The sequence below is a fragment of the Urtica dioica genome, chromosome 1 (assembly GCF_054948205.1).
Source record: "Urtica dioica subsp. dioica isolate 48M chromosome 1, U.dioica_male_clone48M_v1_H2, whole genome shotgun sequence".
In the NCBI taxonomy this organism is placed as follows: Eukaryota; Viridiplantae; Streptophyta; class Magnoliopsida; order Rosales; family Urticaceae; genus Urtica; species Urtica dioica.
Genome location: NC_142756.1, coordinates 8,695,204 through 8,710,130, shown reverse-complemented (window position 1 = coordinate 8,710,130; position 14,927 = coordinate 8,695,204). Strand labels below are relative to the sequence as shown.

The following is a 14,927-nucleotide window of genomic DNA, read 5'->3' as shown; positions in this document are numbered from 1 at the left end:
AGCTTCGAGTTCAGGGGGTATTCTTGTAATTTATCCTTAAAAAAAATATCATGTGAGAATTGGTAAGTTTTGGTGATATTGAGTCTCTAGGTTAATGTTTAAGCCACATTTTTATCATATCCTACCGTTGACTTTCGTCTAACATTACAAGACGACAAAGCCCTATTGATTTCCTCGATAAGTGTCTTGCATTAGTGGAGAGTGAGCGGAACAAACATTATGGTGTTTGATGCGTGTCGTACCGCGACCAAAAATAACCTTAAATAACACTAACGTATAGCGATAAATAAGGGTGGAACCCACAAGGACCTAGTGTAATAAATTGATTCTAAATTTCAGGAGAAACAAATAAAAGCAAAAAGAATCGGGGGGTTTTTAGATTATTAAAATTTACTTGAGAAAATCAAATGAAAAAAGACACGATTAAGGTTTCATTGGCTCCCACAACAATCCTATCCAACTTTGGTTCGACAATGCTCACACAACTCTATTGAAATCAACGTCCACATAAAATCGACACACGCGGCGTATAATCTTCGCAATCCTTTGATATTAGCTAATCATGACGTTGCGCCGATAAATAGCCCTAATTGTTAAACAACCCAATGAACACGCGCCTAGATTTAATCTAACAACATTAATGAATTCAGAAAGCGAAATGAACGGAACAATATAAATTGAACACGCCTGATTCAATTAATTATGGTTACTCTTTTCACTACGTGCACAAGATCCATACGAAACCGGTACCCGTAGTCGCACCACTAATTACTAGCAATCCTAACAATTACTCATTAAAATTGCAAGTATGGCTTTGAATAATAATATTTCCGATTTCAAAATTGGATGACCAAATTTAAAGATCATACAATTATCCAAATCGGTTATCCGGTTTTTTATCCGGCTAAAATCGGTTATCCGGTTTCAAATCTGGATAAAAAAAAATCGGTTAAATAACCGATAACCGAACCGATTCTTAAATTCAGTTTCGGTTAACCGAACCGAATTTTTGGTTTGATGACGTGGCACCGAATTTCAGTTCCGGATCGGTTCGGTTACCGATTTAACCAATTTTCGGTCAATTTTTGTACACTCCTACCGCTCTGATGGATAATTTATAATGTTGTACAGAAAATAATATAAAATTAGCACTCAATGACCGATTTATTTTGTAGCATAAATTTGAGGGGTCTCGTAAAATAGTTTGGTCTCACAAAAAGGCAAAACGTCTTAGCAGGCCTAGACCTTAAAACCAGGCCCAATGGTTATCTGTGGGCAGATATGATTGTTTGGACCCAAATTCAATTAGAGAGGTAATTTTGGCTTTTTGGTTGTCTTTTTTGTGTGAAAATATAATACAAATTATTTTTATTATATTGCTCTCGGAAATACTATTACACCAGCTCGTAAGAATCTCAAATTTTTTTGCTGGTATTTTAATCCGTAGTCGATTTTTCCATAAAATCGGAGTGTCTATACTTTTATTGGGATGAATACCTTAATCGAAGGTGGATCAAAGTATACCAAAACAACTTTCTATTTTACAATACAAATTATTTTAAACCAAACTTAGAAACCAAGTTAAATGTTTTCATATTTAGGCCGGTCGGTAGTTAAACAATTATGTGTTGTGAACTGTCAATATATATATATATATATATATATATATATATATATATATATATATATATATATATATATATATATATATATAAAACTCGTTAAAAGTGATCTAATTTGATTCACGGATATTGAGCTTTAATGAATCTAACATGTTGTGGGCCTTTAATGTGTAGACCACTATAACTTCTATTTTTGTGATGGGCTGAAATAAGAAGCCCGCTAGGTTAACTTAATGGTTGCCTATAAGTACGGTTGGTCCCTAGGTCACACATACTGACTTATCACTTTCTGATATTCCATCGTCGGAGTGAAACAAGAGAGAAATAGATGGCTCTCTAGGGTATACGTGTTGATCTAGAAAACCAACCGTCATGGATTCATCAAGCACGAAACCAAGAGATTTCTAGCTAAGAATTTTGAGATGAAAGATGTTGGTGACGCCTCTTTTGTATTAGGAATCCAGATACTTTGAGATCGCTCTCAGGGGATTCTTGGATTATCACAAAAAAGAGCTATATCGAAAAAGAAAAGGTTTTAAAGAGATATGGCGTGCAGGAATGTAAAGCAAGTGTTACCCATGTGGCTAAGGGAGACAAGTTTAGTCTCAATCAGTGCCCTATGAATGACTTTGAAGAAAAGGAAATGGAAAAGATTCTCTATGCTTCGGCAGTAGGAAGTCTGATGTATGCTCGGGTTTGTACGCTTCCAGATACTGCGTACATTACAGGAATGTTGAGAAGATATATAAGCAACCCAGGAATGGACCATTGGAAAACAGCTAGACAAGCCTTGCGGTACTTACAAAGAACAAAAGACTACATGCTCACATATCGGAGGTCAGATCAGATCGAGATCGTTAGGTATACTGACTCTGATTTTGCTTGATGCCAAGCCAGTATGAAATCAACATTAGTCTATATATATCCTGGCTGGAGGTGTTATCTCATGGAAGAGTGCTAAACAGTCTCTTATAGCATCTTCCACCATGACAACGGAATTTGTAGCTTGTTATAAGGCATCCAATCAGGGAATATGGTTGCGTAATTTTATCACCGGCTACGCATAGTAGATGGCATTGAAAGATCACTACGGTTATTTTGTGACAATAAATCTTCCGTACTATACTCCAACAACAACAACATGAGCTCTACGAAGTCGAAGCACATCGACATCAAGTTCTTGGTAGTGATAGAAAAAATTAAGAGTAGACAGTTGTCTATCGAGTACATCGGAACAAACTCCATCATTGCGGATCCGCTTACTAAGGGACTACCACCCAAATTGTTTAATAGTCATATTGCTCATATGTGTGTTATTTCAGCTCAGAATATTAAGTTCTAGTGGGAGTTAGTTGTTTGCTATATTTAGTGCTTTTATGTCATAGACATGTTTCATTTTATTTATGATTATCGAAGTTTTCTGCAGAAATAAAGTGTTGGCTTATTCAGACTCTGCTTTCTGGTATATGGTTTGATCTCACTAAGGTTTAAGGATGACCAAATGGAAATAGGCATGTTGAGGTCACATAACATGAAATTTCCATACTGCACATCCATTTCATAATCCATGTCGTTCAGTTATATCGATATACGTGATCATTGATGAGTATATCTACAATAGATTTAGCGAATACCTCTTTGATCCTATGTCGGTATGGTTAATGGATTGGATTGGTTATGAGATGCATTTTGGTAATGACAGTAAAGTTGAGCTCCCACGGTTATATGTTGGGATGCATAATTTTAAGGTTAAACATATAGTTCAAGTGGGAGATTGTTGGATGCTTATCCAACATTGAGATGTCATAGACATGTTTCATTTTATTTATGATTATCGAAGTTTTCTGCAGAAATAAAGTGTTGGCTTATTTAGACTCTGCTTTCTGGTATATGGTTTGATCTCACTAAGGTTTAAGGATGACCAAATGGAAATATGCATGTTGAGGTCACATAACATGAAATTTCCATACTGCACATCCATTTCATAATCCATGTCGTTCAGTTATATGGATATACGTGACCATTGATGAGTATATCTACAATAGATTTAGCGAATACCTCTTTGATCCTATGTCGGTATGGTTAATGGATTGGATTGGTTATGAGATGCGTTTTGGTAATGACAGTAAAGTTGAGCTCCTACGGTTATATGTTGGGATGCATAATTTTAAGGTTAAACATATAGTTCAAGTGGGAGATTGTTGGATGCTTATCCAACATTGAGCTTATATATTAAAAAATTATGTGTTGTAGACTGTCAATAAAGATTACCCGTTGAAAGTGATCTAATTTGGTATGCAGATATTGGGCTTTAATGTATCTAACAAGTTGTGGGCCTTTAATATGTAGACTACTATGACTTCTATTTTTGTGATGAGCTTAAATAAGAAGCCCGCTAGGTTAACCTAATGATTGCCTATAAATACGGCTAGTCGCTAGGTCACATGTACTGACTTATCACTTTATGATATTCCATCGTCAGAATGAAACAAGAGAGAAACAAAGAGCTCTCTAGGATATACGTGTTGATCTAGAAGACCAACTGTCATGAATTCATCAGGTACTGTCTGCTATTGATTTATGCTTTCTTAATTATTCAACATGATTCGATCATTGAATTAGGTGATGGTTATCATCCGGAATATTCGAATCTAACATACAGGTCAAGTAAATATAAAAAAACATAGTTTCTGAATAATGTCAACCCACACCATCCAAATAACGTCCCTGACTATGACTACATATATAATTCATGCATGATAACAGGTGCTAGCGAGTTTATATATATATGCACGATAACAAGTGCAAGTGAGTTTATTATAGACTTAAAAATACATATTCACACTTCTTGGATTCATTGGGGTACTTATTTCTTTTTCATCCCGCGCGAAAAAGAGAAACTAAACACTTTGTTTGGTTCTAATTTTCATGGAATATAAGATCGGATTTGGAGAATCTGACTTATTAGATTTCGCGAGAGATTAGGAAGTCAATTGTATAAATCCACCTAGGGTTTGTTTTGAGCGACTTCACCTTTTCTGCTTGGTAAAATTCACGTAGCCATAACTTTGAGTTCGTCTCTCTATTCTGGAGATTATCATCGACAATGAGCTTAAAGAAACTTGCAAGTTGTGTACTGTCATACTGAGTGGATGAGAACGTGTGTTTTCGCATTGAAGTCCTTGTCAATCTTCAGGAGAAGATTGTGTGAACGTGAGAATGAGTCTCAAATCTGAGGGGAGCTGTGATTGCAGGAATCCAGAGAACGAGTCAAAGACAAAGGTGTTTGCGAATGAGAGTTTTGTCAAACTTAATATTCATGTACCTTTGACTATTCGTATTAGTGGATTGTTTTTCACGCCGGACATATCAGTTTCCCTGAGTAGGTGGTTTGTTACTGAACATGGTTACCAGTCTTGTGTGTCCTTATTGCTTTCAAATTATTGTTGATTGATTTTTTATTTAGATTAATCTAGTTAAAATCAACCAGTTGTTCAACAAGAAGTCACAAAAACTTAGTTGAACAACTATCTATCACAACGTTAAGTAATTCCAAAGCCATGAATGCCATATTCTCTGTCATAGATGAGAATATATTCAAGTTAATCTCAAACTGTGAAATTGCTAAGGAAGCTTGGGATATTCTGCGAGTGGCTCATGAGGGTACAGATAAGCTCAAAGTCCAACGACTTTGAATGCTTATTACCAGGGTTGAGAATATCATGATGAAAGAAGATGAAACAATTTCTGAATGCAGTGCTAGAATCTATGATATCTCTAATGAATCTTTTACATTGGCGAACCTATTGAAAATTCAAAACTAGTGAGCAAAGTCTTGATAACTCTTCTAGAGAGATTCACCATGAATGTGACGACTGTAAAGAAACTCAAGATCTGGATGAGCTTGATGAACTGATGGGATTCAGTGAAAACCTTAGAGATGAACGTCAAAGAGAGGGAGCCAAAAATGAAGAACAAAGGTGTAGCCATGAAAGCAGAAGCTCTCATTGAAGTTGAAGATGATCAAGACTTCTCCGATCAGATAGCTTTACTTGCCAAGAACTTTGGAAAACTCATGAGGAAGGTCAACCGAAGCAGTGGAGATCAAGGGAAAAATTTAACTGCAAACTCACAGAACAGAAGAGGGAACAACTTTCAGAAGAGTAACATATTTGGTGACAAAAATTAGGAGAACCGTGGAGACAAGTCTAAAGGAATCAAATGCAAAGAATGCAAATGATTTTGTCATATCCAGGCTGAACGTGCAAATACTCTGAAGAAGAACACGTCATTAGATTCCAACTAGAGTGATGAAAATTCTGACAGCAGCAAGCAGAATGATGAAACCTTTGACTATCTAGCTTTTAATGTTGTTACAGACACAAAGCAGAAGTTGGTTGAACAACTCCCCGATGAGTCAAGCAGTGATGAAGATGCTGAAGTAACAGCAGATGAAATCATCAAGAAATACTCGCTATTGTATGACAAATGGGTCATAGTCATCGACAACAACAAAAAGCTAAACCAGAATGTTGCTGATCTGAAAATTGAGAAGAATGCCCTTGAGATGAAAGTTGCTGGTCTAATATGTGACAAAACTAAGCTTAATGATTCTGTAAATGTCTTGGAGAAGCAGGTGAAAAGTGTTAAGCAAGCGTACTTGGAGTGACTGAGAGGAAGAACATACTATCCGTGAGATGGTCAGAGTAATGATCATAGCAAAGAAGATGCCACAAAAATTCTAGGCCGAAGTAGTGAATACAACATGCTACATCATCAACAGAGTATCCATTCGATCCGGAACTGAGAAGAGCTGCTATGAATTGTGGAATGGAAAAAAGCCTACTATGAAATACTTTCATGTATTTGGCAGCTCATGTTAATTACATCTTAAATGACATAAACTACAGGCAGAAGTTGGATCCAAAGACTGATGATGGAATATTCCTTGGATACTCCACTACCAGAAGAGCTTATAGAGTATTCAACAAGCGAACCAACACTATCATGGAGTCCATAAATGTCTCATTCATAGATGATGAAGGAAGAAGAAAAGCTGAAGATGAAGAAACTTGTCCTCTCCAGGTTGTTCAAGAAGTTGGTCAACTAGACTCTTAGGAGGATATTCAAGATAAATTTCTTGGCTTATCCGATGATGAACTTGTTCATGACTTGAATGCAGCTGCTCCACATACTCCTCTACTTCAACATTCTTCCAGAATTTAGAAGTATCATTTAATCTCATCAATCATCGACAATCCTTTAGAAGGAAGAAGATTCAGAGATAAGCCTACACTTAACTATCGTGATATGATTAATCATTCATGTTTTATCTCTAGTCTTGAACCCAAAAACATCAAAGAAACTATTATGGACGAATATTGGGTAGTTGCAATGCAGGAGGAATTTGGTGAGTTTGAAAGAAACAATGTATGTGATCTAGTTCCTTGTCCACCTTATGCCAACGTCATCAGTAGAAAATGGATCTTCAAGAATAAATATGACGAGAAAGGGAACATCACTAGAAATAAAGCTCGCTTTTGTGGCCGAAGGATAATCCCAGATTGAAAGCATAGATTTTGAAGAGACGTTTGCCCCAGTTGCTCATCTGGAGACAATACATAATTTACTGCTCGCCCTCGCGTGTCCTCTCAACTTCAAGCTTCATCAAATGGACGTGAAGAATGCGTTTTTGAATGGATTTCTCACGGAAGAAGTCTATGTAGTACAACCTAAAGGTTTTGAAGATCCACATCATCTTGAACACGTCTACAAGTTGAAGAAAGCTCTATATGGGTTGGAGCAGGCGCCTAAGGCCTGGTATGAAAAGTTGATTGTGTTTCTAGTCGATCATGGCTATTCTTGAATAGGAGTATACAAAACACTATTTGTGAAACACACAAGGTCAGACTTCATCATTGCCTAATTTATGTTGTTGACATTGTATTTGGTTCAAGTTCGTAGAAGATGGTTGAACAAATGCAACGAGAGTTCAAAATGAGCATGGTAGGTGAAATTTCTTACTTTCTTGGGCTTCAAGTCAAGCAAAAATCAGAAGACATCTCATCTCCCAGAGAAAATATGCTAGAAACCTGGTGAAGAAGTTTGAATTCGAGAAAGGTGCACACAAGAGAACTTTGGCAGCGACTTAGATCAAGGTCATCAAAGATGAAGATGGTGTTCCAGTTGATCAAACTCTCTACAGAGGCATGATTAATCAGACCGGATATTTCTTATTCAGTTGGAGTGTGTGCAAGATATCAAGCTAATCCGAAAGAAATCCATTTATCAAATGTCAAATGAATAATCAAAGACATTAGTTATTGTCTAGTGGGCTATTGTGATGCAGACTGGGCAGTCAGTGCTGAAGATCGGAAAAGTACATCAGGAGAGTGCTTCTTTTTGGGGAATAACCTTGTGTCATGGTTTAGTAAGAAGCAAAACATCATTTCATTGTCAATAGCTGAAGCATAATACATTTCCATTTGGAGTAGCCGTGCTCTGATGATCTGGATGAAACATATGTTGTGCTAGTATGATGTTCAACAAGATGTTATGCCATTATACTGCGACAACATGAGTGCTATAAGCATTTCAAAAAATCCAGTGCAACATTCCAAAACAAAGCACATTGATATAAGGCACCATTTCATCAAGGAATTAGTAGAGAAAAAAGTGATTGAGCTGAAGCACATATCCACAGAAAAGAAATTTGTCGATATTTTCACAGAACCTCTTGAAAGTGTGCAATTTGAGATACTTAGATCCGCCTTGGGTCTATGTATTATTGAGAATTAATTTTCTCTAATTGTGTCCATCAACCAAGTTTTCATTGACTCCATTCCATAAGGTTGACGTGTAATTCGATGGAGTGACAACTGGAAAAACCATATGTTTATTTTGAAGCTTTTCGGGGTATTTTTTTTAGAAAGTGGGTTTTAATGTGATTTGAAATGGGTCAATAATGCTTTACACGTGGCAGACGTGTGAGAAGTGAATTGCAACCCATCTCGATTCCCAGAGAAAGTCAAGTACTCCTCATACACTCACATTATTTTCTCACATTTGTTCAAGAAAGTTGTTGCGATATTTTCTCACACGCAAGTGCACATGCCAACCAAGTAATATAGAATAGTAAGTACGGATGTCGAACCCACGAGGACTAAGCTTAATTAATAATTAAATCAACTAGACCGAATAGAACTTAAAAGATGGAGGGGAAAAGTTGTCACAAAACATTTTGACAAGAAAATAAACAAGCATGTAAACGATGATTTTACGGTTATGCGAAGGTAATGAGTATGGCTTCACTAGTCTATTCAACGGTTAGGATTCTCGGAATTTACGTACAAATTAAACACTCAAACTTTTCTATTCACGTTCACAATGATATCACTAAACCTCTCTCGAGCATCTAGCAACCTAAACCTATGACGAAATTTTATCTCTCGATCTCAACTCCTAAAAACAAGGTAAGCATTGAACACAAGAATGTATAAACGACTCCATAACAACCTAGCTATCTCTAGCGTATGAATGAATCACAGTAATTCAATTCACGCACTAATCTTTCTCAAGCATCAAGTTGAATTCAAAATCAAGAATGAGGTCATGACTCTCATACAAGCATTAAACATGGAATTGAATTGAGCAAAGAAAGATAGAATTAATAAATATTTCAACTAGTAATCTAATTGAATCCGAAACCATATTGTAGACTAGCTATGCCATAGTCCTTAAGGGGATTAGTTCATGGCGTAGCGAAGAAGAAGAAGAAGAATAAGAAGAACTAGAGTTAAACAAATCCATAATCATGATAAAAAAAAAAACGTCAGTTCAAGAAAATTAAAGAAGAGAAGAAAAAAAAAAAAAAGGAATAGAGATCAAGAGACTCGTCGGGTTGTCAATTCCTGGGAAGAACACTTTTTCTCATCTCCAAAGCCCTAAAAAACTACCGAACTCTATATAGGAAACTAAAGCAAAAGGAAAGATGAATGAATGAATGTTTTGAGCTTACAAGGACCCTTCAAATAGGCTTATGAGTGCTTTTTTCCGGAGCAACATTAGCCTTTGGATGAGATCCAAAGGCTATAAAATGCTTAAAATCGGGTAAATAATGAAAACATCGTGTTTTGGCCGCGGATAGGTTCATTGTTTTATATATTTCTCTACCTGACGACACTTATGGATCTTGATATCCGTCAACGTTAGCCTTTTTAACTTCCTCTTCGTGCTGTTTTTATTTTGCCTCTCTCTCTCTCTCTCTCTTTATATTCTGACGGTTGTGAGATATTTGTGTTTTAGGAGTGGCTAGGGTTCAAGAATCTCGGGGTCCACAAATCAAGGGACGATGGTAGTCCATAGGACATCAAGGGATATAATTGATTTAAGACAAAATACTTGAGAGTGAGATTGTTTCAGAAAAGGAAGAAAATCCATTTCGAATGTTGATGTAAGTTTATTAATCCATGAATTGTTTGTTCAATTATAAATCATCTTTAAAAGAATTTCCTTTGACTTGAATTTGTATTCTTATTTCATCTCACACTCACGATTTTGTTGACTAAATGGGTTTCACATGCTAAAATGTGGGCAAATTTTCGGTCTCTGAGTTTTTTATTAATGGTTTTTTTGAATGAAAGCTTATGTAACGCAAGTTTAGCCTTTGGTTTTTCATCTTTTTCTTCTAGATATGAGCCTTTGTTACTTTTTTGAGCCATGTGTTTATTACTTGACTCATTGTTGAATTGATTATGTGGTCTCTTAAGAGCAGTGTCTTACGCTATAAAGTAAACATGGCTCTTTTTTATTTTTGAAGAACAAAATTAAACATTTTTAGATAGGATAAAAATAGTGGGGTCGACTAATTACCTGTTTTGCAAATATTAAAATGAAGACGAATGCAAGAAGGTTTGAAGAGGTTCGAATGCAAGAAAAACGATGAAATGTAGGGGAAACTTGGTTCTATATATATATATATATATATATATATATATATATATATATATATATATATATCACATTTTAGGGAAGAAAATAATTCCACAAATATCTAGATAAGACTTCGAGAGTGTAGAATGGTCGAAATAACACTCTTGGAAGAATTGAGGGATGACATTTTAAAAAACCTTTCAAAAATATCTGAGAATCGGGGAACGAAAAGTCAGTCTGGAAGTCAGTCGTAATGTTATGTAATACAATTGTTATTTTGTTTACTAGAAGAAATAGTACGTTGAGTCTATATGAACAGTCAAAACGTACTCTTCTTTATATATATAATAATAATATCAAAAAGTTAATCATCCTTAATGAAAAAAAAATATCAAAAAATTAATCAGAATCAAATAACCAACATATAATTCCATACTTAAATCTGCTAAAGACTTTTTTTAAAATCAATATATTTATTAGAATAAAATTCAAATAAATAAGAAAGGATTATAAATTTTTGAAAGTGTGGAAGTGTAGCCATTTGATTAAAACAAGATTCATAGAACTTCAGATATTCTAAGACTTAATGACTTTATTTTAATTATCAAATTAGAGAGGGTCTTTAATTAGAAATCAATGTCTACCATAAATAAATAAATAAATAAAACAATGGTCCAAGTTCTAATTTATTATTATAAATTATTTGACAGTTTACAATGACATTTTGGAAAAAAACAAAGCTGGAGAGGGGATTCGAACCAGGGGGTAACAGGCCCGCTCTGGCTCTGTTGTAAATCCGTGCCTGAATGGTGGGGTATTATTACTAAAAAAAACATGAAAGGTACATAAAAACATATCACTCTACAATAGGATAAATTAATGCCTTGCTATATAATAGATCACCGTTCCAAGCATAAAAATAAGACTACCAGAACACCATTTACAGTATCTTCCGCGCAAATAAAACATAATAGAATATGCCATTTGTTGCATCTCTTGCTGTTACTACTGTTACTGCTGTTGTATTCGAGTTCGCTAATAAGATCTTGGCTGAACTTGTGTTGGAAACGGTAGTTGTACGACGGATAACGTTGTGGGCCAGAGTGGTCGACGAGGACGTTGCGACTGTGTAATTGGCTATAAGGGTTGTACTGTATTTTCCATAGCTCGGATGTCAGACCGATTTTCCTCAGAGCCTCTAAAACCTCCTTTTGGTCTGCGTTCCCGGATAATGTCACCTTTTGCAAAATCAAGTCTATCTCGATTCCATACACGCCTATGTAAAATAAAGGATCAAGTATTGAAACCATTACAAATTGTCACCAATGCATCATAAGATGTAGTATATCTAATATGCAATTCAGGTATGGCATGCATTACCTTCTAGTTTACCAAGAGCTTTTTTTACTTTGCTTGCACATCGAGAGCTGTTCATATGCACTCTCATCTCAGTGACCTGTATGTATAGAACCACAAATTAACTACTCTATATAATGCAAGTAGTACCAAGAAAACTAGTACACACACAGAGTTGAGAGTTGAACAAGAAGATTCCAAGCTCACAATCACAGAACGAGAGAGAGATTGGGGAATCAAGATTTGTTATTGATTCTTGTTAGTTCGTTACATCAGATCTGAATTCATTAAATACTCTGTAATTACAATCTATCTGTCTAACTAACTATGCCTAGTGGTGCGCTGACTCAGCATCATTGACTTGCTGAGTATCCAATGCTGCTGACGTGGTATTCTCCTCAACACAGAGAGAGATAGAGATGAAATATTGCTCACTGTCATTGCTTGTGTGTATGGCCTTGAAACGTACCAACTTTAATGAATCTGAATTGGATTTAGTTTGTGCTTGTAGTGTGATATGGACGAGGGATTACTGAAAAATCAAGGTCTGCGCGTTTCTCCGTATATATAGACATTTTCCTCTAGAATTCATATTAAATATACACCGCCTATTATATATTAAATTAACGACCCATAATTAACGAATGGAAGTTATCCAACGTGAGGGTTGTAGTTTTTGTCCACGCTATCATACGAAAACCCCATATATAATGGCTGGAAGTTTAGTGTTTATAGAGGTATCGTTGACTTTGAACTGATTTGTTAACAAGTCGGTCAATGTAACATGCTAAACATGGACAATTGACTTACAATCCATGATGGCTTTAAAATGTTGGGTATCTTTGGTTTAAAAACTGCATGCTTGGTGGGTATAGTATCTAGAGAAGGGAGTTGAGGAAACGTATTGATCACTTGACATGGACAACCTGCACGTCATTTTCGACGAAAATCGAACGACATAACATGGAAAAACGACTTTCATGAGTTCGTCGGCCGTTTTTCCGGCGATAACGACATCACCGGCGAAAATCGGGAAATTTTGGCAACATTTAAATCCTTGCACTTCGGAGAGAGAGAGAGAGAGAGAGAGAGAGAGAGAGAGAGAGAGAGAGAGGGAGAGAGAGAGATTCCACCAGCATGTGCATGCTTTTGATTACTTAAACCGACTAAAACGTGAAACCTAAATAAATAATAATAGCACCCGTCATATTGCATACGATATGACTACGATGTCACATCGAACTTTTTGACGAATCCAGATCTTTTGTTTTTTTTTTTTGTCTGTCGTTCCTCCAATTAAAATAAGTCACGTCATCATGGCCGAGATGGGTTTACGGGCATGTTTGCTCGTTTTTATTGACATGTTTGAATTTGTGACAAGTTATGTTTAGATTTGAGATTCGTGTTGGGTTGCTTGATTTGTTTGGGTTCGGGTTTTTTTGGGTCGAGATGTCGGGTTTTGATTTCGGAAATTTATGTGAGCTTGGAATCATGAAATTGACTAGTTATCGGATTCCGCGAAAGGGATTACAGAATTAGACGGACGAGCGTGAACCAACAGAGTCAAAGGCAACGAAGCAGGAATTTGAAGTCTTGAGGGAAGTGTTATCGATGTTAAAACTCGATTAACTCTTCCTTTGACGTTTCGACAAGTGTCAAGTATTCCGGAGAACGTGAAAAGCAAGACATCGCTGGAAGTTGTCGAACTTTCTGTCGAGCTGTTCCAGGTAAGCGTGGAGACATAAGTCAACTACTTACCAAGGGAATAATCCTGTTTACGTGCATTTACGTGTTAATAATAATAAAGAGTATGAAAAGCCTTAAAAGACACAAACAATGAAGATTAAGGCTTCGGCCACTCTTTATGGAAAATTTTAGTTGGGTTTTTACCCATAGGTTCAAACGCTAACTTGAACCAGCCATGTTGCTACTTTGTTGTAGTTAGATCCCTCTGCTAACCATAGACTTTGGCTAGATCTGAGATGACAGGAGAGCAGGTTGGACTCTCGGATTCGAGCCGAGGGTAGAAGTACCAGGAGTCACGTCCTGAGTCTTCAATCTAAAACACTTAACGAGCATGAAAGGGAAACAATAATTCTTTCGGGTTTTAACCCGAGACGCTCTCCTGTATATGCTTAGTTGTGTACTCTATACGCTAGAGTACCCAAAGATTAAAAACGTTGTCGGTGGTACCTACAAGTCACTGACTTGTATGAAGCGGATTTAAAAATCCGTGCGCAGAGTACTCTTTACGCAATGGGTGAAGGTCGCGATTCGCGAGCTCATTGCGGGACTGGAGACTCGACGGTAGCTGATGCAGGCACCTTACGGCGGAATGGGTGAAGGTCGCGATTCGCGAGCTCATTGCCGTCAAGAGCCCAGTGCGCTAACGTCATAATGAAAAGGAAATGGTACCACTAGTGGATCCCAGACAAAACGAAAACTCTAGGCCAGCGGAAGGCGGTTGCTCGAAGCCTGAAGTTGGTCTCTTGCCATTCCGGAGGTTAGAACAAAGAAATGTATGACCTTGCGTAGTGACAAGTGTGAGCTAGGATGTGATCACACATTATGCATGCTATAGAATTAGCGGCAATGGCATCCTGCATTCTTATGTGATTATTTGCACGTCACATGGCTCTGCATTAGATGTTTTCTTTCATAGGTTAGACTCCCGCTTACTGAGTCAATCGACTCATAGCTTTATGACCCTTGGTAATGTAGATAAGGGAAAAGCTTGTAAGCGGAAAACGAGATCGAAGACCGAGACCGAGCGCGTATTGCCTTGACCTATGGGCTATGGGGTTTCTTAACCGGGGGTTAGTATCTTTTGTTAAAACATTCCGGAATGTATTTGTATAGGAGTCGCTATAAGACTCTAAGTTATAAAAGCGAAAAATTTCCCCGGATTTTCGCAAACTATTTTAATATATATAAAAGTATTATGATCTATTGTTTAATATGTATGATATTGGAGTTGATCGGTCGCGGCTCGTGGGCGAGCTGAAGCTCGCGGGTTGT

The 14,927-nt window shown here is 36.7% G+C and overlaps 1 protein-coding gene and 1 long non-coding RNA gene across 2 annotated transcripts; one reads left to right on the top strand and one right to left on the bottom strand.

Moving 5' to 3' along the window:
- Positions 1 to 11,397: 11,397 nt before the first annotated feature.
- Positions 11,398 to 12,091, bottom strand: LOC149407011 (heavy metal-associated isoprenylated plant protein 28-like). Its single transcript, XM_089622223.1, has 3 exons — positions 12,081 to 12,091; positions 11,934 to 12,009; positions 11,398 to 11,829 (listed from the first exon to the last, which is right to left on the bottom strand). The coding sequence occupies exons 2-3, from the start codon at positions 11,998 to 12,000 to the stop codon at positions 11,453 to 11,455; spliced, it is 444 nt and encodes a 147-aa protein (XP_089478349.1). The 5' UTR covers positions 12,001 to 12,009; positions 12,081 to 12,091; the 3' UTR covers positions 11,398 to 11,452.
- Positions 12,092 to 13,321: 1,230 nt separating this feature from the next.
- Positions 13,322 to 14,862, top strand: LOC149407010 (uncharacterized). Its single transcript, XR_016301347.1, has 2 exons — positions 13,322 to 13,636; positions 14,631 to 14,862. It is a non-coding gene; the product is annotated as an uncharacterized LOC149407010 (long non-coding RNA).
- The last annotated feature ends 65 nt before the right edge of the window (positions 14,863 to 14,927 follow it).